The sequence below is a fragment of the Nannospalax galili genome, unplaced genomic scaffold (genome assembly GCF_000622305.1).
Source record: "Nannospalax galili isolate Female #2095 unplaced genomic scaffold, S.galili_v1.0 scaffold854, whole genome shotgun sequence".
Taxonomy (NCBI): domain Eukaryota; kingdom Metazoa; phylum Chordata; class Mammalia; order Rodentia; family Spalacidae; genus Nannospalax; species Nannospalax galili.
The window spans coordinates 2,754,776-2,781,800 of NW_008334957.1; the positions used below are offsets into that span (position 1 = coordinate 2,754,776).

Consider the following 27,025-nt stretch of genomic DNA (forward strand, 5'->3'; position numbering starts at 1 on the left):
TGTGTGTGTGTGTGTGAGAGAGAGAGAGATTTTTAAATTTCATACATTTTTCCATTCAAATCCAGACCCCTCTCCCATCCATGCCTCTTCCTACCACCCCACCACACTAGGTGACACATCTGCAGTCGAATCTCTGCAACTAAAGCTCATGGAACATAGCAGAATAAAGGATGAGAAAGGGCTAATGCACCCCTCATCTCTCACCAGGGAGGCTTCCATGTACATCAGATTGTGATGCACACTGTTTTCACATCACTTAAGTTTTATTTACCTCTTCTCTATCTCTCACCATGTAAAACATTCCAGCCTCCCCCCCGTTAGAGTAACCCTATTTTCTCCATTCTCCCCTTGAAAATGGTTGTGTTTTCCTAGCCCCCTCTCTTGAGTTCCATCTTCCCCTCCCCCTTCATGGTTCCTTTCTATTTTCCTCACTTTTGCTGTTACTTCAGAATATAGTCATGTCTAAGGATTTGGAACTAGGATTCACATATGAGAGAGAATGTGCATTACTTGTTTTTTCTGAGTCTGGGTAACCTCATTCAGGATAACACCTTCTAGTTCCATCCATTTACTTGCAGATTTCATGATTTCATTTTTCTTTACTGCTGAGTAAAACTCCATCGTATATATGAACCACATTTTCATTATCCATTCATCAATTGAGGGACACCTAGGTTGCTTCCATCTCTTAGCTATTGTGAAAAGAGCAGCAACAAACATGGATGTACAAGTGTCTCTGCAGCAGGACGAGTTCTTTGGGTATATGCCAAGGAGTGGTATAACTGGGTCAAATGGTAGGTTCATTTGTAGTTTTCTAAGAGTTCTTTAAACAGATTATTTTAGACAAATCATTTAATATTATATTCATGGGGGTGAAATGCATTTAGATACCTAATCAATGTATGTGAACTGTTACGTTGTGATTTTTTTTTTAAGTATAGTTTTTCACTAGAAAACTAGTTTTATAACGGGAGTTATTTAAACCTAAACAGATTATTTTAGACAAATCATTTAATATTATATTCATGGGGGTGAAATGCATTTAGATACCTAATCAATGTATGTGAACTGTTACGTTGTGATTTTTTTTTTAAGTATAGTTTTTCACTAGAAAACTAGTTTTATAACGGGAGTTATTTAAACCTAAATTGTAGATATTTACTGACCTAATTTTGTTTTCAAAATAATAGCTACATTTTTTTCTGATAATTCTTTTAGAGATTTGGAGCCTTCTCCTAATCCACCATATTTTCCATCTCATGTTATTAAAGCAACATTTGCCTACATCAGCAATTGTCATAAAACCAAACTTAAAAGCATTTTAGAAGTTCTTTCCAAAAGCCCAGTAAGTATACATTACTATTATAATAACTGGTACAAGAATTCCTTTTTCAGCTAGAGAATCTAAGTATATCCTAAAGAGAAAAGAATATGAAGATTGTAGTTGACTAATTTAAAAGAGCAAAGCACTCATTTATGAGTTCTATCTTAGCATTAACTAGAATGTATTACATAAGATTAGAATTTCATGACCCTTCATTTGTTAGCTCAGTTTTCTGAGCTATTTAATTATAGTTTACTTTCTGACAACTGTAGTGACAATTTTTTAAAAAATATTTATTATTTTTATTTTATGTGTATGTGTGTATTGCCTGCATGTATGTAAGTGCACCTGTGTTGTGCAATGCCTGTGGAGGACAGAAGAGGCCCTCAGATCCTCAGGAACTGGAGTTAGGAACAGTTGTTAGCTACCATGTGGGTGCTGGGATTCGAACCTGGGTGTTCTGCAAGAACATTCAGTGCTTTTAACTGATGAACCATCTCTCCAGCCTCTGTAGTGACAATTTTTAAAAAATGAAATAGACACTTAAAGGAACAATCTTAATATAACATTTGCCATTGAACAAGTGCATATTTAAATGGTTATTTAGGGAAGTACGAAATATATTGGTTGTAGCTGAGTATATTTGGTTTTAAAGTTTACTGTATGTGTATCGATTTTCTAGGATTCCTATCAGAAGATTCTTCTGGCCATTTGTGAGCAAGCAGCTGAGACAAATAGTGCATATAAAAAACACAGAATTCTTAAGATATATCACCTGTTTGTTAGCTTATTACTGAAAGACATAAAAAGCGGCTTGGGAGGTGCTTGGGCCTTTGTTCTTCGAGATGTTATTTATACTTTGATTCACTCTGTCAACAAAAGGTAAATAATGTGTTGCACCAATACATAAGCAGTCTTTCTACTTCATTCTCGTGTGTGTTTGCATGTATGTGTGTGCATATACCTGTGTGTGTGTGTCTTGTGTGTGTGTGTGTGTGTGTGTGTGTAGTCTTGAAGTTGACTTTGAGAGTCTGGCTCAGTTGCTTTTCACCTAATTCATTGAGGCAGGATCTCAACTGAACCCAGAGCTTGATGAAGGGTCTCACTCGAGCCCTGTATCAATGTCTTGTCTGGCTAGCCAGCTGGCTTTCGGAGCCCTGTCTGCCTCCTGCATGCTGAGCTTACACAGGGTCTCTTCTCTTTCGTTGGTCTGCTGTGTATGTTTTCCTGCTGCTCTCATTCTGTTTATTCCTCGTAACTTTGTCATCAGAAGTAGCAGTGCTCTTGCTTTGTTCTTTTTGCTCAAGATTGTTTTGGCTATTGGGAATTCTTTTGTGTGGTTCTATTTCGGTCTTAGATTTTTTTTTTTTCTTTTCAAGTTCAGTTCTGTGATGCATGCCATTGGTATTTTGGTAGGGATTTCATTGAATCAGAGGTTTGCTTTGGGTTGTATGGCATTTTAATGATTTCAGTCTATAAAGGATTTTTCTCCTTCATTTCCTTTTGTTAATATTTTACTTTTATTGGTGCACTTTGTTTTCTGTTTACGTTAGTTTTTTGTAACTATTATAAGTGAGATTGCTTTCGGGGCTGGAGAGATGGCTCAGCAGTTAGAAACACTGGTTGTTCTTGCAGAAGACCTGGGTTTGAATCCCAGCACCCACATGGCAGCTAACAACTGTCCATGACTCCAGTTCCAGGGGACCCGACAGCTTCTTCTGTCCTCTGCCGGCATTGCCCGACACAGGTGCACTTACCTACATTCCGGAATAACACTCATACACATAAAAAATAATAAAATGTTTTTAAAACTATGTGAGATTGCTTTCTTTTTCTTCATATAATTTACTACTAGTTTATAGAAATACTACTGATTCTTTGATGTTGATCTTATATCCTAAAGCCTTACCAAATTAATTTATTAGTTGTAATAATTTGCGGGGGAGGCTTTAAGTTTGCCTGCAAACTGTGACTGCTCTTTATTTCTTTCTCTTGCCTGCTTGCTCTGACTAGTAGCTCTCACTGTAGACTAAAAGTGGGAGAAGGGCATCCTTGTCTTTTTCAAAATCTTGAAGGGATACTATTCAGCTTTTTCTCTTCGTTATGTTAGCTGTAGACATCTTATGTTTGGCTTCTATTATGTTGAAGTATATTCCCTAAATATACTTTTGTTTTGTTCAGAATGTTTTTCATGGAGGAATGTTGGATTTTGTCAGATGCCTTTTTTGTCTGTTGAAATGATCATAGGTAGCTTTTGCTTTTGATTCTGTTGCTGTGTGGTATAACACATGTAGTGGTTTGTGTGTGTTGAACCATCCTGGCATCCCTGGGATGAACCTCACCTAATAATGTTTAATCTTTTAAGTGTGTTGTAGGATTTGATTTGTTAGGTAGGTTTGTTTGTTTGTTTGTTTGGTCTTTTTGAGACAGGGTCTCCCTGTAGACCAGGCTGGCCTTGAACTCACAGAGATTCACCTACCTTTGCCCCCTGAGTGCTGGGATTAAAGGCATGTACTACCATGCCCGGCTGTTTTGTTAGCATTTTAAGGAGGATTTGTGTATCTATGCTCAGCAGGAATATTGGTCTGTAGTTGTTGATTGTCATTCTTGTGTACTTGTCTGGTTTTGATATCAGAGTGGACTGACAGGGGAATGAATTAGAAGAAATTCCATCTTTGATATTTGGAATGATTTTAGAACTCTCAGTTCAGTGAAGCCTTCTGGTCCTGGACTTTTCTTTGATGGGTGATTTTTTTTTTTTATTTAGTTTCATTACTTGTTATTGATTTGTTCAAGTTTTCTGTTTCTTCATAAGTTAGTTTTTCTTTCCATGTTGGTGTTGATTTTGGTATTATTATTTTAAAGTGATAGACTTCCTGTATTGCCCAGGTATGCTGTAAACGCCTGGGCTTAGGCTACTTTAGCCTTCTAAGTAGCAGGACCTACTACAGGTGTATATTCTCCCAGTATGCTTTCATAAATCATTTTATTTTTGTCCTTTTATTTTTTCTTTAATACTAGAGGCCTGTCAGTTTTGTATGTCTTTTCAAAAAATGAAACTTAAAACATTTATGTTTTTTTTTTTTGGTCTTTTTGAGACAGTGTCTCCTTGTAGCCCATGCTGGCCTGGAACTCACTTTGTAGACCAGGCTGGCCTTGAACTCACAGAGATCTGCCTGCCTCTGCCTCCCGAGTGCTGGGACTAAAGGGGTGTGCCACCATGCCAGGCAAAACATTTATCATTTTGTTACAGTGAAACATTCAAAGTCCCCTCTTGTAGGTTTTTGATAGACATAGCACATAATTACTCTCTATAGTTGTTCTGTTCCGTAACTCACCAGAACATCTTACTCCTGTCTACTGTAACCTAGTACCCACCGATCTGCCTTTCCCATCCTTCCCTATCTTTCTCTCCAGCTTTCTATCCTCAGCTTCTCTGAGATCAGTTTTTATAAGTTTATAATTCGCATATGAGCATAATCATGCAAAGAACCAATTTGGTTTGTTGATCCTTTCTAATATTTTTCTCTATTTCCACTCTGTCATTATCTTCTTCCTTCTGTTGCATTTGCTTTAGGTTTAGTTTACTTTTGTGTCCCATTTCCCTAAGTTAGGCTATAAAGTATGATCTCTCTGCTTTTTGAAGTAAAGGTGTTCATTGCCCGAAATTTCCTCTCATTATTCCATTTCTGTATCTCATAATTTTTGATCTGTTGAGTTGTAACTTTCATCTGTCTCTTAGCTCTTTGAGCGCATTTTAAAATTATTTTGAACTCTTTCTCTAATAATTACAGTGTCTAAAGTCCTTTAGGAAATGTTTCTATCATTTCATTTCCTTCCTTTGAGAAGGTTGTGCTTTCCTGTTTGTACACCCTGCAGTTTTTTTGTTGTTGTTTTTTTTTTTTTTTTTTTAAATTTTCAGGATCTCCCTGTAGCCCCAGCTGTCCTGGAACCCACTATGTAGACTAGGCTGGCCTTGAACTCACAGTGATCCGCGTGTGTGTGTGTGTGTGTGTGTGTGTTCCATGTATGTGAGTGGGCGTGCATGTAGAGGTGATTGATACATAGGTATCCTCCTCTGTTGCTCTCTGCCTTATTCCCTTAAGACAGGGTCTCTCACTGAACTTCCTGTTTCAGCTAGGTTGGCTGGCCAGGGAGTTTCCTGCCCTCCAGTGCTGGGGTTCAGACATGCCCATCTGTGCCTGGGTTTTTACATGGGGGCTTGGGATTCTAATTCAGATCCTCATGCTTGTAGAGCAATTGTGCTTACCCACTGAGCATCTCCCCAAGCTCTGATTGACCATTTTTTTCTTTTTCTTCTCTTTTCCACCTTATCTTTCCCTCCTTTCTTTCCTTTTTAAAGAGCATTATTGAACACTGTGGTCATCTGTTTTATGACTAACCAGCTATATTTCCATTGTTTTCCTTTCTGGGTGTGGTCATTGAAACCTGTCTTTTGTTGCTTTTATTTGAATAAGGCCTGTCAGAGTTTCCCTGAATGTAAGGAAGACTGAGGATGGAGGGAGCATGAGAGATGGAATAAAACTTTCCTTGTGTTTACAAAATGACTCTGTGATGGGACTATCCTTTAGTACTTTCCTGGCTTGCATTGATCCTTGGGATCAGTCCTAAGTAAAAGTTTAGGATCTCCAGTCCTTTCTGAGCAAAAGTCTGCCCTTAGGCATGAGTGACTTTATTTTTAAAAATTTTTTTAGACGGTCTCCCTGTAGCTCCAGCTGGACTGGAACTCATTATATAGACCAGGGTGGCGTTGAACTCAAGAGATCTGTCTGCTTCTGCCTCCCAAGTACTGTGACTAAAAGGCTTGTGCCACCATGCTGGGCATGAGTGGTTTTCTTAATGCCTTCTGATTTGTGGGCAATTTTGGATTTCCCCCCAAAATTCTTGGCTTTAGGCCAACTGTTGTACATCTCAACAGTAATCTTTTGTTCTTCCCTTCCGTAGGTTGATAGCTTTACAAAGGTTCAAGCAATTCCCTGAACTTTTCTAGTCTGAGTGAGGACCTTTAAGCAAAATAGTCAAGCCCCTTGCATTGGCCCTTCAAGCAGTTCCAAACAGAGTTTCCAAATAAGACCCCTTTGTTTCTTTAAAAACCACCATGAACTGCTTTTTGTAATAAGTTTCTAGGCTGCTTTTTTTCCTGTCTGCTGGTGAGCTGGGACTGGGAAAGCAAAAATTATTAAAACTGGGCTGGAGAGATGGCTCAGTGGTTAAGAGCACTGGCTGTTCTTGCAGAGGACCTGGGTTTGACTCCCAGCACCCATATGGTGACTAACAACTGTTGTAACTCCAGTTCCAGACTATCTGACACCCTTTTCTGGCCTCTGTGGGCATTATACAACACTGGTAAACTTACATACATGCAGGCATAACACTCATACATATAAAATTTTTAAAAATGATTGAAACCATTAAAGCTTTCCTGCATGTGTTTCATAGTTGGATTTTTCTTGATTGCTATAAATCTTTATCTTTTGACAGTTTTCTGATTTCCAATGCTTCTATCAGGACAGGTCCTTAGAATTGCCTAGTTTTTGTCTTGCTGACATATTTTTGCATTGTAACCATTGAAATATTAGATATGAAAGTGACATTTTTAGTCAAACTATCAGAATTAGAGAGTAAATAAATAACTTTAGAGTGATGTTATTACTTCAAAATAGTTTCATAGAACCTGTTTTTTTTTTTTTTTTTTTCCCCTGTTAGGCCTTCTTTCATGGATGTGTCATTACATAGCTCTTCCCTTTGTTGTGACCTTTTAAGTCGAGTTTGTCGCACTGCAGTAACTCACTGCAAGGATGCTCTAGAAAACCATCTTCATGTTATTGTTGGTACACTTATACCCCTTGTGGATGATCAGGAGGTTCAAGAACAGGTAATTTTCCCATTCATCATCAAATGGTATTCGAGCTAAATTAGTACTGTTAGGAGCTGAATGCCTTGTGTTTACTTAGTATAACTAGTAATTTTAATGAAAATGCTTTCTGACAATTGATAGGGAGACATCCTTATTGAGTTAATTTATGAAGTCATTTACATAGTACTTGGTAATTTTGATCTAATAAGTCTGATTGTTTTATTACACTGAAGTAGTTCAAAATAGTGGTAACAGTTCATACTAGTATGATTATGTATAATGTACTGTACAAAGTGTTTCACTACCAACGGGTTTGCTGTACCTTAATGTTCTTTGTGTATATTTGTAGAACTTTTGAAAGTACAGAAACAACTGGATACTGTTCATGTCATTAGAACATTTCATTTGAACTTGGTTAGCAGAGATTTTTTTTTAATTAATTGAATTTGACCCTTTTACTTTGAAATATAATTTAAGACTTCTCTCCCTTTTTTACTGATTTAGGTATTGGACCTGTTGAAATACCTTGTGATAGACAACAAGGACAATGAAAGCCTTTATCTCACCATTAAACTTTTAGATCCTTTTCCTGACCGTGTTGTTTTTAAGGATTTGCGAACTACTCAGCAGAAAATCAAATACAGTAGAGGACCCTTCTCACTCTTGGAGGTAATCAAAACTCCATCTTCCTATTTCATATTAGAGAACATAGGCAGTAGTAATTTTGAAAAAACTTCTAATGTTCTACTGGTAAAAATTGAATATGTTTTATTGTGGTAAAAGAGATACACCCTCTTAAAAAAATAAAAAATCATGGGGCTGGAGAGATTGATCAGTTTTTAAGAGCTCTGGCTGCTCTTGTCAAAGACTGGTTTCAGTTCCCTGCACCCACATGGAGGCTAACAACTCTTGATCCCCGTTCGAGGTGATCTAATGTCCCCTTCTGGCCTTTATGGGAACTACATGCATGTGGTGCACTTAACAAGTGGCAAAACACTCAAAGGTGTAAAATAAAAATAAAATCTAAAAAATATATAAAATTTAAAAATCTTTTGTTTGATGTATGTATGTAAAATTTTTAAATCTTTTGTTTGATGTATATATCAGTATCTGTAAATGAGTTTTAAAGTAATTTTCTGTTTTAGGAAATTAACCATTTTCTCTCAGTAAGTGTTTATGATGCACTTCCACTGACAAGGCTTGAAGGACTAAAGGACCTTCGAAGACGGCTGGAACAGCATAAAGATCAGATGACAGATCTCCTGAGCACATCTCAGGGTACTGATTTCAATATGGTGGCTCTTTTTGTCCATTTCTTTCTCAGATAATCTTATAAAGTCTTGGTCTCATTGTCGGGAACAGTTCAGACCCTCATCATTTGTCTTATAAGCCATAATATGTTCTGAACTGGCCTCCTTACCTTAATATTTCTGATTTTATCCATCTTATGCCAGAATGATTTCTTAAACCAAAATATGATCACTGTACTCTATTTAGAAAGCTTTTCATTGTGTATTATGCATGTTTATAGCTTTTTTTAAATTGAAGAGAACATTGTTTTATGTTAATTTGATTTATTATTATAGTATTAGAATCAGAAATTTTTGTACCTATATTTTGGCTTTCGTCTTCCTATGTCAATTACTTTCATATTGCTATTAGATAATTCTTATCCTCCATACTTAAAAAAATTCTTTTTATTATAATTAAGAAAATGGTGTGTGTGTGCTACCTTACTTATGGAGGTCACAGGACACTTTGCTGGCAGGAATCAGTTCCTCCTTCACCATGTGGGTCCAGGGATCAACATTAGGTCATCAGGCTTGGTCGCTTAAACTCATTGAGTCATCTGGTGAACTCTATCCTTAGTACCTTTTAAAACTAAGTGTGATCATGACAATTTCTCGCTCTAGGAGGTTCTAGTGCACTTATTTTGAGAAAAATGAGATATAAATATAACTCTTCTTTGTTAGGAATTTCATTGGGTAGATCTGCCTTATATAATACAACTGCTAGCTGTATGTGGCTCTTCAAACTCTAATGGATCAAAATTTAAGGGAAACTGAAATTCAGTTTATTCATTATCCTGACATATGCCATGTTCTCACTAATAGATGGAGCTGTTACTGGGCAGCACAGGTTATAGGTACTTCCATCTGTGCAGAAGGGGTGCTAGATGGTGCTGGTATAGAATGTAGATGCTGGATGCTAACAAAGCAAGGGAGGTCCCTTCTAGTTTTAATACTGATTGATTCTTATATTTTGTGGTTTTGCTAGGGTATTAATATTTCTGAACACTTTGTTCAAGATGTTTTTCTTTTCTTTGCTTGTCAATTTTTGGAAAATATTTTATCTTTTTCAAATTATATATATGAGTGTATTGCCTGCTTGTGTGTAAGTACAACCATGTTGTTCACTGCTCATGGAGGTCAGAAGAAGGTATTGTATCTCCTAGAACTGGAGTTACACATGGTTGTTAGCTACCATGTGGGTGCTGGTAATTGTACCCAGGTCCTCTGCAAGAGCAGTCAGTGCTATTAACCACTGAGTCATCTCTCCAGCCCCTGTTTGTCAAATTTATTTTTGTGTGTGTGTGTGTTATTTTATGTGTATGTGTGTGTTGCCTGCGTGTAGGTAAGTGTACCCGTGTTGTGCAATGCCCGCGGAGGACAGAAGAGGCTGTCAGATCCCCTGGAACTGGAGTTACAGACAGTTGTTAGCTGCCATATGGGTGCTGGGATTCGAACCTGGGTCTTCTGCAAGAACAACCAGTGTTCTTAACCACTGAGCCATCTCTCCAGCCCCTGCTTGTCAAATTTTACTAGTCATTTCCACCACATGGTCATATTTCACGAGGAAGCTGAAACTTATGAATTTTTTATCTGTTCATGACCAACAGCCTTAATAAGCCTTCTAAAAGTTTCCTAGTCAGGTAATTATGTGTATGTAGTAAACATGTATTGTGCCTGTGATAATTTTTATCAATTTTCTCTAAATTCTCATAGATAACCCACAAGATAGCGTCGTGGTGAAGCTAGTTGTCAACTTATTGCAGTTATCCAAGATGGCAGTGAACCAGACCGGTGAACGAGAAGTTTTAGGTAAATTATGTAGCTGAATGGTCATCTTTCCAATATTCTCAAATTTAAGTTTGTCATTTGAATTACCAGAGATCTTAGAGAAATATGAGATGTTTGCTAAGTTGTACTTTTGTTTAGGTAACTGTAAGCAGCTTTCTTTCATCCTTCCTTAAATTCATTTAAAAAAAGTTTAGAATACTAATGAATAGTGGATAAATATTAATTTGAAAATGCCTATAAGTATGTAAGAAAGTCACAGACCTTTATAGAGTTAAGTTGCAAAATAATTTGACTTTTGGGATATTTTTATAAGACTAGTATAATTTACAGATATTTAGTATCTGTTTTTTATATAATATTAATAAGAAGACTTGAGGGATAGATTAAACTACTTTTTTTTTAAATTTTTTATTTCATGTGTATGAATGTATTGCCTGCATGTATGTAAGTGCACCCGTGTTGTGCAGTTCCTTGGAGGTCAGAAGAGGGCTTCCGATTACCCTGGAACTGGAGTTAAGGATGGTTCCTAGCCGCCATGTGGGTGCTGGGAATCAAACCCAGGTTTTCTGCAAGAGCAGCCAGTGCTCTTAACTGCTGAGCCACCTCTCCAGCCCCTAAACTAAAAATTTTTTTAAAGCCAACTTTTAAGTCCTTTGCTCCTGCCATTTGGGGCATAATCTATTGGCAATGTAAATTGCTAACATCATATCTAGTGTAGGCATTTAGATTTGATGATCATAGGATGGAACAGACACATGAATGAACTTAGCTAGACTTTGTTCTCACAGCACTGCTTTAATAAGAATGGAAACTGCTCCTTATGCACTGTTCTATCTTTCTCTAGTGTCTGTAAATCTTAGTGGGACCTCACATTGAAGCTACTGGCTTTTTAGGTTGATTTTTACTGAAATATACACCTTAAGATGCATATGAATGCAGATCATACATATATACATAGTTTAAAGTATTTTTACACAGTCAAAGTACCCCTGTATGTCCATTGCCCAGACTTAGAAATGGAGCCTTGATCAGATCCTAGAGGGTTTCTTTTCTTCTTTGCTCATACTACTACTGTTTGTGGGGATAAGGGGCAACCCTGATTTGTTCGAGGAGCCTTAAGTGACTTTCTTGTGTAACAGAATGATACAGTTCTCTACATATAATTAGCATCACACTTAGTAGTAAAAGATTGACATCAGGAATGAAACAGTATTACTGCCTTTACTACTGACTTTCAACATTATATTGAAGTTCTAATCAGAGCTATTACACAAGGAAAAGAAATGAAAAGCATCCAAAATGGAAAGGAAGTAAAGAGCTCTCTATTCTTAGATGACATGAGTATACGTGTAGAAAATCTTGAAGAATTTGTAAAAAAGCTGCCATACAACCAATAATCATTGAGTCAATAATCAAAATTCAACATGTTGACATTTATAAGATGAATAGATAAAATTGAATTGTGAAGCTGGGCATGGTGGTATATACTTGTAATCCCAGTACCATGGAGACTAAGGCAGGAGGTTTGCAAGTTCAAGGTCAGCCTAGGCTATATAATGAAACCCTGTATTTAAAAATATGTTTTTATATACCAACAGTAAATGAGCTAAAAAGGAAATTAAGAAATTCTTTTTAGAATAGCATTTAATAGAAATAAATAGGGATGCACATTGTCAAAGAGATGGAGGACTCCCCCATATAAGTGTTTCTTAGACTCCACAAGCCATGCATGGTGGTACACACTGTGAATCCCTACACTTGGGAGGCAGATGCAGGTGGAGCTCTGTGAGATTAAGGCCAGCCTGGACTACATAGTGAGTTCCAGACCTGTTCAGGCAACAGGGAGGCCCTCTCTCAAAAAAACAAAATAGGGCCTGGAGAGATGGCTCAGGAGTTAAGAGCACTGGCTGCTCTTGCAGAGGATCCAGGTTTGATTCCCATCTACATGGTGACTAACAACTGTTTATAACTCTTGTTTCAGGGGATCCAACGCCGCCTTCTGGCCTTTGAGGGCACTGAATGACACAGGTGCACTTATACACATGCAGGCATAACACTCATACATATAAAATAAAATAAATAAAGCAACTTTAAAACAAAACAAACTGAGGTAGCTGGAGAGTGGAGACCACTGGCAGCTCTTGCAGAGGACACAAGTTCAGTTCTAGTACCTACATGGCAGCTAAAAACTGTCCATAGCTCCAGTTCCAAGAGATCTGACATCCTCTTCTGGCTCCTGAGGGCATTGCATTCATGGGTGCACTTATATATATGCACTTATATATATATCAGGTAGAACACGCATACACATAATATAAAATTGAAAAAAATGAAGTCACTTAATATAGCTCATACTGAGTGGAAGAGAGGGGACTTGGAAACACATTTTGAAAGGAGTGTTGTTGAAATACTGTTAGTGAATTCCCCCGTGACTGGTTATAAGCATGCCAACTCCTTAGGATGCTAAAAATATTGTGTCTTTATCTAGTAGAATATTAATAGCTGGATAAAAATGAGTATTTAAATTTTTTCAATGCGTTTTGTGTTTAATATTTATGAATATTAGGTTTATGATACCTGAAAAATGTTTTGAGTTTTAAAATGTATGCTCTCAATAATGGCCAATCATGTTAGTGCTTCATTCTTTCTTTTACTGTAATAGTTAACCTATTTCTGGTATTCTGTAGGGGAAAATGTCTTACCTGGATGGGTAATATGCAAATGAAATTATATAATATTTTGTAGCTTTTTTATTCCCAATGTTTAAAAACACTGAAATCTTGAAGAATAACAAAACAGTATTACATTTTTTAAATTGGAAATTTTTTCGTATGTATACTCTGTTAGTTATGACAACTGAAATGGAATTTCTTTATGTAGAGGCCGTTGGAAAGTGTTTGGGAGAAATAGGTCCTATGGATTTCTCTACTATAGCTATACAGCATAATAAAGACACATCTTATGCCAAAGCCCTTGTGTTATTTGAAGATAAAGAACTTCAGTGGACCTTAATAATGCTGACCTCCTTAAATAACACACTGATTGAAGATTGGTGAGTGTTTATGGGTACCTTTTATCTGGTCACAGAAACTTAATCTCATAATCAAGGAGAATGATAATACTTCTCTTAAGTTAACACTTCCTATAACTAAAGTTTTGTCTTTAAGTCCTCACTTTTTTTTTTAGATTTTGTGTGTGTGTGTGTGTGTCTCATACAGAACATCCCAAACAACCTTACTCATCTTTAATACCCACATCCCAAGTGGCACCTTCCCATAGCCTCCTCCCCCTGCCCCCCACTGGAGGCCATATACTCTGTCATCCTGTTACTGCCCACTGTATTGTCAGTGCCCCCAGTGCAAGTCCATCCGCTGAGTCTAGTCAGCTTACCTAGAGTCCCTTGTTTTAGGAAGCTCAGCTCTTCTTCATCTAGCAGCAATCAGTTGCCAGCATTCCTTTAGATAAGATTGGGGTCTGCTGTTCATTTTCCCAGTTCTATGCTGGGTACTGTCTGGGAATCTATTGGGCTACCCTGGCCAACAACTCAAAGGAAGGTATTTCCTATCTGGCATTGTTTCTTGTTATGTAGTCTTTAGCTATACACATGGACTCGAAGAAATATACTGATCACTTTAATCTTCGGTTATACTTTCTTTTGGGGTGTTTAAGACCATACAGTTGGCCCAAATAAACTAATTTATTTTCACTCTTAAGGTTGCTTGAGGATCTGTTTCTCAGGGGTCACATGGGCTTGGAAGGAGCCCCTGGCTCCTTTCTTTTACCAGTTCCATCTATGTGACGATAAGTCAAAGGTCCTGCTCAGCAGTGGTTGGCTTCACTTGGAAGCAAGGAGGAAATGTTTCCTCTGCGTTGACCCTCGTCTTTATAGACTGGACACTGGTTCAGTTCCATCTGGTAGGATCTCCATAGCCTCCCTGAACAAGAGGACAGGTGACTCACCACAGTTACAGGACATTTTAAGGGATGCTCAGTAGTCCCCTGGAATTTAGTCAACCTTGGAGGGCAAGGAGCAAAAACTGCCCTTTAAGTCCCTCTGACCAGATTAATATGGGCCTCAAAGTATGTCAGTTAAACATCCAATGTTAGTTCCACCAGTCTGGTGTTTTAATTACCATGTGCTATGTAGAAAAAGCTTGAGCAAAATCGAAACATTCTCGGATATACCTTGACTAGACATATATTTTGTTCCTTGAACTAGTTGTATGCATAACTTGTCAGTAGGTTGTTGGACTAATATGGTTCCCTCTGGTTTTTTGAAACTAGGCATTATTTTGTCTCTCTGTGTAACCATTCCACCACGGTTTCCCCATTTAAAGTGCCCCCATTTTCCCGTTTCTTCCTTAATAATACTCTTCTCCTATGTTCCCACCTTTCTTGAGCTCCTTCTTTCCCTTTATTGCCAAGGTTCCTTGTATAACATCCCCCTGCGCCCATTTAAATAACCCCATTTTTATCCATATCTCCCTTAGTAACACCTATTTACTACTATTCTTCTGTCTCAGGTTCTTTTTCTTTTCCTTTACTTCCTGGTTCCTCTTCATTATCCTGGTTCCTGTAATTATGTCTGGATACATACTCAATTATAAGGATTTGGTGCTAGGATCTGCATGTGAGGGAGAATATATTCATCGTTTGTTTTTCTGAATCTGTGTTACTTCACTTAGTATACAGTTTCTAGTTCCATTCATTTACCTACAAATTTCATGATTTCATCTTTCTTTACTGCTGAGTAAAACTCCATTTTATAAATGAACCACATTTTCATTGTCCACTCATCGATCGAGGGATACTTAGGTTGCTTCCATCTCTTAGCTATGTATTGAGCAGCAACAAACATGGATGTACAAGTTTCTGCAGTAGGATGAGTTCTTTGGATATATGCCAAGGAGTGGTATAACTGGGTCAAATGGTAGGTTCATTTTTAGGTTTTTAAGGGTTCTCGGTTCTCCACACTGTTTTCCATGGGGGTGAAACAAGTTTGCAATCCCACCAGCAGTGGATGAGTGTTCCCCTTTCCCCACATCCTCTCCAACATTTGGTATCATTTGTTCTCTTGATCTTAGATAGTCTGACTGGGGTACAGTGAAATCACTTCAAGTGGTTTTATTAATCACTGATGTTGAACACCTTTTAGGATGCTTGGTTCTCCACACTGTTTTCCATGGGGGTGAAACAAGTTTGCAATCCCACCAGCAGTGGATGAGTGTTCCCCTTTCCCCACATCCTCTCCAACATTTGGTATCATTTGTTCTCTTGATCTTAGATAGTCTGACTGGGGTACAGTGAAATCACTTCAAGTGGTTTTATTAATCACTGATGTTGAACACCTTTTAGGATGCTTCTTAGCCATCTTTATTTCTTCTTTTGAGAACTCTCTGTTCAGCTCCTTGGCCCATCTTTTTATTGGGTTACATCCTTTCTTGATCCTTTTTTTTTTGAGTTCTTTATATATTCTGGATGTTAAACCTCTGTCAGATGTGTTGCTGGTGAAAATTTTCTCCCTCTCTGTGGGTTTTCTCTTCACTTTCTTGGTTGCTGCTTTTGATGTATAGAAGCTTTTTAATTTAATGGGACCCATTTGTTGATTCTTGGCCTTATTTCCTGAGCAGTTGATGTCCAGTTTAGAAAATCCTTTCCAATACCTATGTCTTATAGATTATTAACAGTTTCAGAGTTTCAGACTTCACACTGAGGTCTTTGATCCAGTTGGAGTTGACTGTAGGGCAAGGTGAAAGATAGGGGTTTAGTTTTCTTCCACAGGTGGAGATCCAGTTTTGCCAGTACCATTTACAGAAAATGGTATCTTTTCTCCAGTGAATGTTCTTGGCCCCTTTGTCAAATATCAGGTGGCTGAAATTGCATGTACTCATATTTAGGGCTTCAGTTTTGATCCATTGATGTATGGGTCTATTTTTCTGCCAGTACCATGTTGTTTTTATGATTATAGCTCTGTTATACTGTTTAAAATCTGGTATAGTAATGCCCCCAGCATTGCTCTTAGTGCTCAGGGTTCCTTTGGCTATCCAAGGTCTTTTGTGCTTCCACATGAATCTTAGGATGGTATTTTCCAATTCTGTGAAGAATGTCATGGGGATTTTGATTGGCATTGCATTGAATCTATGAATGACTTTTGGTAGGATGGCCATTTTTACAATATTAATTCCTCCAATCCATGAGCATGGGAGGTCCTTCCATCTTCTGATGTTCCTCAATCTCTTTCTTTAAAGATTTAAAATTTTCGTGGTAGAGTTCTTTAATGTCTGGTCAGGTTTATTCTGAGGTATTTTATTTTATTTTTTTGCAAGTATTGTGAAGGAGAGTGTTTCCATGTGCTCTTTCTCTGATTGCTTGTTATTGGTATATAGAAAGGCTACAGACTTTTGTAGGTTAATTTTGTAACAAAGCATTAATCAATTCTCACAGTTTTCTGGTGGAATTTTTGGGATCTTGTAAGTTTAATATCATATCGTCTGCAAACAGGGATAATTTGGCCTCTTCTTTTCCAATTGGTACTCCTTTAATTTCCTTCTCTTGTCTTATTGCTCCCGCAAGGGTTTCAAGCATTATATTGAAAACGAGTGGAGATAGTGGACAGCCTTATCTGGTTCCTGTTTTTAACAGTAATGCTTCCAGATTTTCTCCATTTAGAATGATGTTGGCTGTGGACTTGATGTATATGACTTTAATTATGTTGAGGTGTGTTCCCTCCAGTCCAATACCCTCTAGGACTTTGAACATAAATGCATGTTGAATTTTGTCAAAGGGCTTCTCTGCATCTATTGAGATAACCGTGTGGTTCTTGTCTTTGAGACCATTTATAAAATTTATGACGTTTATTGACTTATGTATATTGAACCGTCCCTGCATCTCTGGAATAAAGCTGACTTGATCATGGTGGATGATCTTTTTGATGTGTGTCTGTATGCAGTTTGCAAGTATCTTGTTGAGAATTTTTGCATCAATGTTCGTTAAGGATATGGGTCTATGGTTTTCTTTTTGGGCTGTATCTTTACCTAGCTTTGGTATTAGAGTGATGCTGGCTTCATAGAAGGAATTTGGAAGTTCTCCCTCCATTTCTATCTTTTGAATAAATTAAGTAGTAATGGATATAGATCTTCTTTAAATGTCTGGTAGAATTCTGCTGTAAATCCATCTGGTCCTAGGCTTTTTTTAGTCAGGAGGTTTTATATTACTCTTACTCTTTCAATTTCCTTATGTGTTATGGGTCTGTTTAGGCTGTTAATCTCTTCTTGGTTTAGTTTTGGTGGTTCCCATGCTTTTAGATACCCATCCATTTCTTTTAGGTTTTCAAATTTAGTAGCGTATAGGTTTTTAAAGTATTCCATTATAATGTTCTGGATCTTTGTGGTATCTGTTGTGATGTTTCCCCTTTCATCTCGGATTTTGTTGATTTGTAGGTGCTCTTTCTTTTGGTAAACTGGACTAAGAGCATGTCAGTCTTGTTTATCTTTTCAAAGAACCAGCTCTTGAATTCTTTGATTTTTGTTTTTTTGTATTGTTTTCTTTGTTTCTATTTCATTGATTTCTGCGTTGTTTTTTGTTTGTTTGTTTGGTTGGTTGGTTTTTCTTCTTGTCTTCTGGGTTTCATTTGTTGTTGCTTTTCGAGTGTTTTGAGTTGCAATGTTAAGTCATTTATTTGATTTATTTAATGTAGGCACTTAGAGCTATAAACTTACCTCGAAGGACTGCTTTCAATGTTTCCCAGAGGTTTTGTTTGTTTGTTTGTTTGTTTGTATGTGTTATATTGTCCTTTTCATTTAGTTCCAGGAATACTTTTATTTCTTTCTTAATTTCTCCTTTGACTCATTCATCATTCAGAAGTTTAATGAGTTTTTTGAAGGAGTTTTGTTTAATTTCCATGTGTTCATGCAGTTACTAGGGTTTCTTCCAGTGTTGATTTTAAGCTTTATTGCATTGTGGTCTGGAATTATTTCAGTCTTTTTGTTTTTGTTGAGGCTTGTTTTGTGCTCCAGTATGTGGTTGATTTTGGAGAGCATGGAGTGCTGATTGGAAAGTATATTCTTTGGTGCTTGGGTAGAATATTCAGTAGATGTCTGTTAGGCCCATTTTATGTGTGGTACTGTTTTATTCAGATGTCTCTCTGTTAATTCTCTGTCCTGTTGACCTGTCTAATGGAAATAATGGGGTATTGAAGTCCCCTGCTGTTAATGAGTTGGGATTCATCTGGGTCTTAAAGTCCTGTAGTACTGTTTTTATGAAGTTGGGTACACCAGAGTTTGCTGAATAAGTGTTCAGGATTATAATATCTTCTTGGTCAAGTGTTCCTTTGATCAGGATGAAGTGGGCCTCTTTATCTTTTCTGATTAGTTTTAAAGTCTATTTTGTCAGATACTAGAATTGCATCGCCTGCTTTTTTCTTAGTACCATTCACTTGTAATATTTTTTTCCATCCTTTCACCTTAAGGTAGGGCCTGTCCTGAAAGTGAGATGGGTTTCTTGCAGACTACACAAAGATAGGTTTTGTTTCTTTCTTTCTTTTCTTTCTTTCTTTCTTTTTTGAAACAGCATCTCCCTGTAGCCCCAGCTGGCCTTGGAACTCACTTTGTAGACCAGGGTGGCCTTGAACTCACAGAGATCTGGCTCCCTCTACCTCCTGATTGCTGGGTTTACAGGTGTGCACCACCATGCCCTGCTCAGGTTTTGTTTCTTAATCCATTCAAGTAGTTTGTGTCTTTTGACTGGGGTGTTCAGTCCATTGATATTTAAAGTTACTAATGAAAGATGTGTATTGATTCCTGTCGTTCTGATTTCTGTTCGCATTCTTGGTGTAATTGTGCATTTCCACAGTTATTCCTTCGTTAAGTTTCTTTCTGTTACCCCTTGGGTATAGTCGTTCCTTTCTTCAGCTCTTTGTATTGCTTCCAGAACTCTCTGAAGGGCTGGTTTCGTGGACATGAATTCTTTCAGCCTATTTATGTCATGGAAGATTTTTCTTTCCCTCTCGACTATAATAGACATTTTGGCTGGGTAAAGCGATCTGCATTGGAATCTGTGGTCATTTAGAACTGGGAATACATTGGTCTAGGCTCTTCTGGCTTTCATAATTTGCAGTGAAAAGTCAGCTGTAACTCTGTGTTTTTCCTTTATATGTGACTTGTTGTTTTTCTTTTGCAGCTTTCATTATTTCGTTCTGTACATTTAGTGTTTTTACTATGATGTGCTGTGAAGAGTTTCTTTTCTGGTCCTATCTCTTTGTTGTTCTATGTGTTCTCTTTTGTGTTCTTGTATTTGTATGGGCATATCTGTCTTTATTTTGGGGAAATTTTCTTCTGCAATCTTGTTGAAGATCTGGTCCATACCATTATCCTGAGATTCTTCTTCCTCTATGTCTATGATGTGTAAGTTTGATCTTTTTATGGTGTCACACAATTCCTCATATTTCATTCTTCTGTTTTCTTAAATTTTTCATAATCTTTGCTTAAGTGGTGTAATTCATCCACTTTATCTTCCAGTCTTGATATTCTGTTTTCCATTTGATACATCCTATTGGTGAGGCTTTCTCCTGTTGTTTCTAATTGGCTTATTGAGTGTTTCACTTCCTTCTTCATTTCAGCCTGAGTATTCTTCAATATTTCTAACTCTTCTGAATCCATTCAGAAGTTTATCCCTATCTTCTTTCAGTTCTTTGATTTGTTTGTGTTCTTTAAATTCACTGAATTCTTTTGTCATGTTTATAATTGTTCTTTTGAAGTCCATGTCCTGTGTTATCTCCAGGGTGTTCTTATGTACTCCTCTATAGGACTGTTGGTACTTGGTGGCAGTATATTATTTGGATTTTTCATGTTATTATTTTTCGCTGTGACTTTGACATGTGGATTTTTGTTTTTTCTTTTTGGGGCAGGGTCTCCTTATAGCCCCAGCTGTCCTGGAACTCACTATGTAGACCAGGCTGGCCTTGAACTCACAGAGATCCGCCTCCCTCTGCCTCCCAAGTGCTGGGACTACAGGCGTGCGCCACCACGCTCTGTTGACATGTGGATTTCTTTTGTAGTTTCTGATTCTTGTATGAGACTCAAACCTTCCTTTGTTGAGTTTAAGTCTGCTTCTGTTTATAAACTGTATGTGCCTTTGTGGTGTACTTGTTGGGCATGAGAGGCTGGTTGGTCTAGCTTTCAGGTTGTCTCTTTTGGTTTTATAGTGGAGAGGCCAGGTGGCTTTAGTCCTGCTGCTCAGGAGTTCCAACAGAGGCCCAAGGTGGATGCCCTTAGGCTTTCTCCTAAGGTCTGGATCCCTCTAGTCAGCAGGCACAGTACAATTTTGGAGGATTGGTAGGTAGAGGTAGGATTCAGGACTCTCAGGCAGTCAGGGAAGGAGGCTGGTCTCAGGAATCCAGGTTGTGGCTGGAATGAAGGCAGGTCTCAGGTATGCAAAGGCAAGGTAGGGGAGGGAACCGGGTTTGAGGGCTCCAGGGGACTAGACTGAGGAATTGGGTTGGTCTGGGTGCAAAGGATCAGGAAGCAGTGGGGAGTCTGGGACAAGAGGGTAGTCCAGAGACCTGGGGTGCCAAGAGAAGAAATGGGCCAGTGCCCACTCTAGGAGGAGAGACAGGGTGGGCGAGCTGGGAGGGTAAATGAGATTGTCTAAGTACTCACTTTTTAAAAGCCTTTTTTTTTTAGGAAATTCCTTGTATTTGTATTAATTTGTACAGTCAAATACCCTATTTCTGACACTTGATGTTGATGAAGATTCCAGAGACGGTTTATTTTAAATTCGACTGATTGTATGTTAGATAAAACAGCAAATAAGTAAACTGTTGGGTGGTTCCACACAGGCAATTAAAGTATAGGAATGCAGGGCTGGTGGGATGGCTCAGCAGGTAAAAGGCACTTGCTGCCAAACCTGACAACTTGAGATTGATTTCCTAGAAGCCATGGTAGAGGAAGTGAGCCTACTCAAAATAGTTGTCCTCTGAACACCATTCTGATGGTGTGCCATGCACCCACACTCACCTACCCATAATAATATTAGTAATAAGTTAAAATACAAGAGTCTAAAGAGTAAATCAGGCATGGTGGTGCATGCCTTTAAACCACCACTTGGGAGGCAAAGGTAGGTGAATCTCCATGAGATTGAGGCCAGCTTGGAGTACATAGTAAGTTCCAAGCAGCTTGGGCTACAGAGAGACCCTCTCTCAAAAAGACAAATCTAAATAATGGTATTTTAAGCACTTTTCAGAGCCTGAAGTGCTACCTTCCTTGGAGCTAATCTTTGTTTTGATTCTTTTAAAGTAATGCTTTGAAAGCGTTATAATCTCAGAAGTCTTAAACTAAGAGAATTTTCTGTTACTCATTTATTCCCTGTTCAAAACAAATTTGCAAGTTAATTTTTTAAAAAAAGGTATTATTTTTTAAGATTTTCAATATTTTTTTTATTTTCTTTTATTTTTATTGTTTTTATTTTATGTGTATGAGTGTATTGCCTGCATGTATGTGAGTGCACCTGTGTCATGCAGTGCCATGGAGGTCAGAAGAGGGCTTCGGATTCCCCTGGAACTGGAATTAAGGACGGTTTGTAGCCGCCATGTGGGTACTGGGAATCGAACCCAGGTCCTCTGCAAGAGCAGTCAGTGTTCTTAATCGCTGAGCCATCACTCCAGCCCAATATTTTATTCTTTTTATGTATATGAGTGTATTGCCTGCATATGTGGTCGTGCACCCTATGTCATGCAATGCCCACAGAGATCAAAAGAGGGCATTGGATTCCTCTTTAACTGGAGTTACAGACAACTGCTTGTTACCATGTGGGTGCTGGGAATTAAACCTGGGTACTCTGTAAGAGCAGCCAGTGCTTTTCACCATTGAGCCATCTCTCCAGCCTCAAATTTATTTACTTTTATTTTATGTGTATGAGTGTTTTGCCTTTATGTATATTAGTGCACGTATGTGGTACAGTACCCATGGAGGCCAGAAGAGGGTGTTAGATCCCCTGGAACTTGAGTTACAGATGCCATGTAGGTGCTGGGATTTCAGCCTGTGTCCTGTGTAAGAACAAGTGGACTTAGCCAACGAGCCATCCCTTCAGCCCCACAATTAGTGTTTTTGCTTGCCATTTATGGGATTACTTTTTTTCTCTCATTTATTGACTTTTATTACCATTATTATATTTAGTACTGGGGGTTAAGTGTAGGGCCTCATATATCCTTGGCATTACTAAATTGTATTTCCAGCTCTTCTGATATATATTCATTAGTTGGTTGGTTTATTTCATCACACTATCATTGCCATTTGGGGGGGATGTTCCAGCTTGCTTTCTATTGTTGTGATAAAATACTGACCTAAAGCAAGTTGGGGAGAAAAGGGTTTCTTAGGCTTATAAGTTACAGTCAGTTATTGAAGAAAGTCAGGGCAGAAACTCTAGGCAAGAACATGGAGATAGGAGTTGAAGCAGAGACCATGAAAGAATGCTGCTTACTGGCTTGCTTCCCCTGGCTTGCCCAAGTCCACCTGCTAGGGATGGCACCACCTCCAGTGGACTGGGCCCTCCCAGGTTAACTAGTAGTTAAGAAAATACCTCACAGAATGGCCATAGGCCATGCACACATCCATGTGCCATTGCATGCATGTGGGGGTCAGGACAGTTTGTAGGAGTAAGTTCTTTCTTCTCACCATGTGGATCCTGGAGATTGAACTCAGGTCCTCAGGCTAGGTAGCAAGTACCTTTACCCACTGGGCCATCTTGCCAGTTCATAGTACAGTTTTTGAAGAGAGATTTTTTTTCCCCACAGAAAACTTATAGTCATTAAATGATTCATTTGTTACACAGTAATCTGGTTTGTTTTTAATGATGGACAGAACTGTAAGTATGACTTAGAATAATAGGAACAGGTAAAAGTTTTTCTCTGTCTTACTGTAGAAGGGAAAAAGCATTATTAGGTGTGTTGATACAAAAAGCTTAACTCTCACCTCAAAAGGAGTAAGAGATAGTTTATTCTGGTGCCAAATATGAGTGTCGGTGGCCTGGGAACACAGATTCAGGTTACCCCAAATTCCATGTTCCAATGCGGTAACAGTTTCTTGAATTTTTTTTTTTTTAATGTGTATGAGTCTTATTTCCTGCATGTATGTAAGTGCACCTGTGCTGTGCAGTGCCCAAAGAGATCAGAAAGGGGTGTCAGATCCCTTGGAACTGGAGTTATGGATGGTTGTTAGCTGCCATGTGGGTGCTGGGAACCAAACCCAGGTTCTCTGCAAAAGCAGCCAGTGCTCTTAACCTCTGAACCATCTGTCCAGCCCCTCATGAAGTTTTCATAGTAACAAGGAAGTCACAATTCAAGACACTCTTAAAATACATTAGTAGGTGAAGGCAGGTCATAGCAAAGTGGGGGAATTCTACTGTAGGCCTCAGATACTCTCTGATGACATTCTTAGCCTTTTGATTGGTGGGAGCTGTTTCTTTGTTAATAGATTCTGTTAGTCACAAGATATTAAGTCAGAAACAGGTGGACAAAAAGTGGCTATTTATGGCTAAACATGGCCAAAGATAAATTGTAAATAGGTTCTGAATCTGCACACTCTCCACAAGTCATTGAAGTGGATTGTGGCTGTCCATAGAAGTGGATAGTTGGTCAGGTTTGCAGGAAGTTCAATCCATGATGTAGGATTTTTCTGGGAACTTTTTGTTCATAGGTGTTTAAAAGTTTTCAACTTAAAAAGGAGATGAGATGTTGGCCAAGGAATAACCACAGTAGCTGGTGAGGAAAGACTTTTTTTTGAGGAAGTGTTATGTAATCTGAGTGATCATGAATTTATCTAGATAATTAGCAGTAAAGAATTCCAGATAGGATTAAGGTAAAGTAAGCTGATATATTTGAGGAACAGGAAGAGCTCCATATAGAGGAGGATGGTGGAGGCTGAAATTAAAAGATAAGGCTAATTCTAATTAAGAAATTAGAATTTTATCTGACATACATAAGGAAACCATGGAGTTTCAGATTTGAGTGGTGTCAGAATGTATCTTACATAACTGGCTTTTACATGACAAATGGATGACAAAGGAAAGTGCAAAAGTGGAAACAGGAAATGGTTATGAAATTGTTGCATAGTGCATAGTAGAAAAGATGATGTTGTTGATTAGTAGGTGATCAATAAAGGAGATAGACATATTTGGAGCTCAGTATGCTTTTAATAGAGCCAGTGGATTTGCTGATGCATTCAATGTGGAGGAATGAAGGTTGAATCCGAGGTTCAGAGTTTATCTTCAAGGTTATAAGCCAAAGAGTCTCTGAAAGGAATTAAGCCTTCCTCTGATAATTCCTCATGACTTCACTATCAGACCTGACATGTTTGTCAGTAGTTGTATTTCCAGAACTCTTGAGCCCTCCATTTCTTACTTGTTATTTTTTGTTATTATGTATTTTGTGTTTGTGGAGGTCAGAGGAAAACTTGTAGGAGTCCATTCTCTCTTTACCATGTGGGTTCCAGGACTCAAACTCAGGCCATTGAGTTTGGAGGGAAGTGCTCTTACCCTCTGAGCCCTCTCCATCGCCTGTTTTGTTTTGTTTTTAAATGAGAAGAAAAATTTTCTTTTTAATTAAAGGTTTTATGTGCTAATGATTCTCAGCTAGCTTTTTTTCCCCTCTCAGAATAAATATGTGCTTTTAAACTTTTTTATTTTTTCTGTCTTTTTGAGATAGGGTCTCCATGTTGCCACAGCTGGCCTTGAACTTGCTATGTAGAACAGGCTGGCCTTAATCTCACAGAGATCTGCTTGCCTCTGCCTCCCAAGTGCTGTGATTAAAGGCGTGTGTCAGCATACCTGGCCTGAGCATTATTTTTTACAGTAACTATGGTTTGGGGTAAAATATCATTAGAGAAAATGTTTTTAAAATATGTTCCCTCTGGTGAATTAGCATTCTGTCATTCTTACTTGTTCTTATTTAGAAGGCTAGAAAGTAAAATATTTTGTCATCCTCATTAATCATATTTTTAGACTATGTTAATTCCAACTATTTCTTCTCAAGAATTCTTTAACATGGGGCTAGAGAGATGACTCTCGATGAATATCACTGGCTGTTCTTGCAGTGGACCCAGGTTCAATTCCCGTCATCTATAGTGTGGCTAACAACCATCCATAACTATTTCCAGAGGATCCGACACCCTCTTTGGACTTTCTCGGACATTGCATGACATCAGCGCACTTACACACATGCAGGCCATATACTCGTACATATAAAATAAAAATAATAATCAATAAAATATTTCTTTTAAGAAAGAATTATTTAACTTTATGATCATCCTAACAGACATTATTAAATAGAATGAAGAGAATGGTTCTTGAATTGACTGCTAGCAAGTTTACTGAGGGAATATTAAAAATTATTTAAATTTTTTTTTACTTTGATACTGCAGAATTTTATGGACATAAAAATTTCTTAGTATTTTAAACTTTAGCTTTTAAAATGTTTTTTTGGCATTTGCATATTGTTCAAGTTTAATAAATTTATTACATATGCTTTTTAGTGTCAGAGTTCGATCAGCTGCTGCTATGTGTTTGAAAAACATTTTGGCTACAAAGACTGGACATAGTTTCTGGGAGATTTATAAGAAGACAACAGATCCTGTGCTGACCTATCTACAGCCTTTTAGAACATCAAGGAAAAAGGTCTCTTAGTAATAAATGTTTATCAAATGCCTGCTAATTGTAGACTGGTTATATTTTGGGGGGGTTATAAATGTCAAATTATTTTAAATAATATATTAGCATAACCTTTCCTATAAATATTTAAAGTGTAATTCCTGAATCCAAGGAATTGGTTATTTCTCATTCTAGCAGCATGGAAAAGTTGAGATAGATAACCTGGAAGTACTGATTTGGGGCTTAGAGGTGGAAATCTTTTTTTAAATTTTAATTTATTTTTATTTAATGTGTATGAATATTTTGCTTGCATGTATATAAGTGTACCACATGTGCAGTGCCCGTGGAAGCCAGAAGAGGGTGTTGGATCCCCTGGAACTGGAGTTATAGATGTTTATTAGCGGCCATATGGGTGCTGGGAATTGAACCCTGGCTCTCTGTAACAGCAACAATTACTGCCTTAACTACTGAGCCATCTTTCCAGCATCCCTAAGGGAATTCCTTTTTTTTTTTTTTTTTAATCTCATGTAAATGAGTGTTTTGCTTGAATGCATGTAAGTGCACCTGTGTCATGCAGAGCCCACAGAGGCCAGAGGAAGGTGTTGAATCCCCCAGAACTGGAGTTATGGATGGCTGTTAGCACTGTGTGAGTGCTGGGTATTGAACCAGGGTCCTCTGGAAGAGCCAGCACTCTGTGAAGTATACTTAAGAACATTTGCATCTTAGTCTAAGCATTCCTCTTTTCATAAAATGATGGAAAATATGTAGTTGTTTCTCCCAGCTTAATGTCAGTGCTTTTATCCATCATTGAAGGAGTAAATTTAATGTATAGTTTTTGATTTTAGTAAAATTGCTAGTAATACAAGCTATCATTGAAATTACTAATAGCCTGATGTAAAGTGATGTATTTTTAACATGTTTGAAGAATTGCATATTATTTTGAAATTGTTATGTGTGGAAGATTTGAATGAATTTTTGTATATGAAACAAGAGGCAGAGAGTGTGACATATAGTATGCTGTTAGTAAGTGGCAAAGCTAAGAGTTTCTTCGTACACCAGAAATGTTTTTATCATTCCACTTTTTTATTATTTCCACCCTCTCCCCCT

General features: G+C 37.8%; 1 protein-coding gene across 5 annotated transcripts in view; it reads left to right on the forward strand.

Annotated features, from left to right (window-relative positions):
• Atm (ATM serine/threonine kinase) overlaps positions 1-27,025 on the forward strand; it is a 131,776-nt gene that overhangs the window by 55,319 nt on the left and 49,432 nt on the right. For 4 of the 5 annotated variants that reach the window (XR_003848956.1, XM_029561896.1, XM_008829714.3 and 1 more), the window contains exons 29-36: positions 1,219-1,345; positions 2,007-2,206; positions 7,052-7,220; positions 7,707-7,871; positions 8,348-8,480; positions 10,208-10,303; positions 13,163-13,334; positions 25,804-25,945. Coding sequence is in view for 3 of the 5 variants with exons in the window: in XM_029561896.1 (XP_029417756.1) it covers positions 1,219-1,345; positions 2,007-2,206; positions 7,052-7,220; positions 7,707-7,871; positions 8,348-8,480; positions 10,208-10,303; positions 13,163-13,334; positions 25,804-25,945 (1,204 nt within the window). In the remaining 2 variants the exon portion in view is untranslated. Of the gene's footprint in view, positions 1-1,218; positions 1,346-2,006; positions 2,207-7,051; positions 7,221-7,706; positions 7,872-8,347; positions 8,481-10,207; positions 10,304-13,162; positions 13,335-25,803; positions 25,946-27,025 lie in introns of those variants that run through there. The other variant, XR_003848957.1, reaches the window with a different exon arrangement.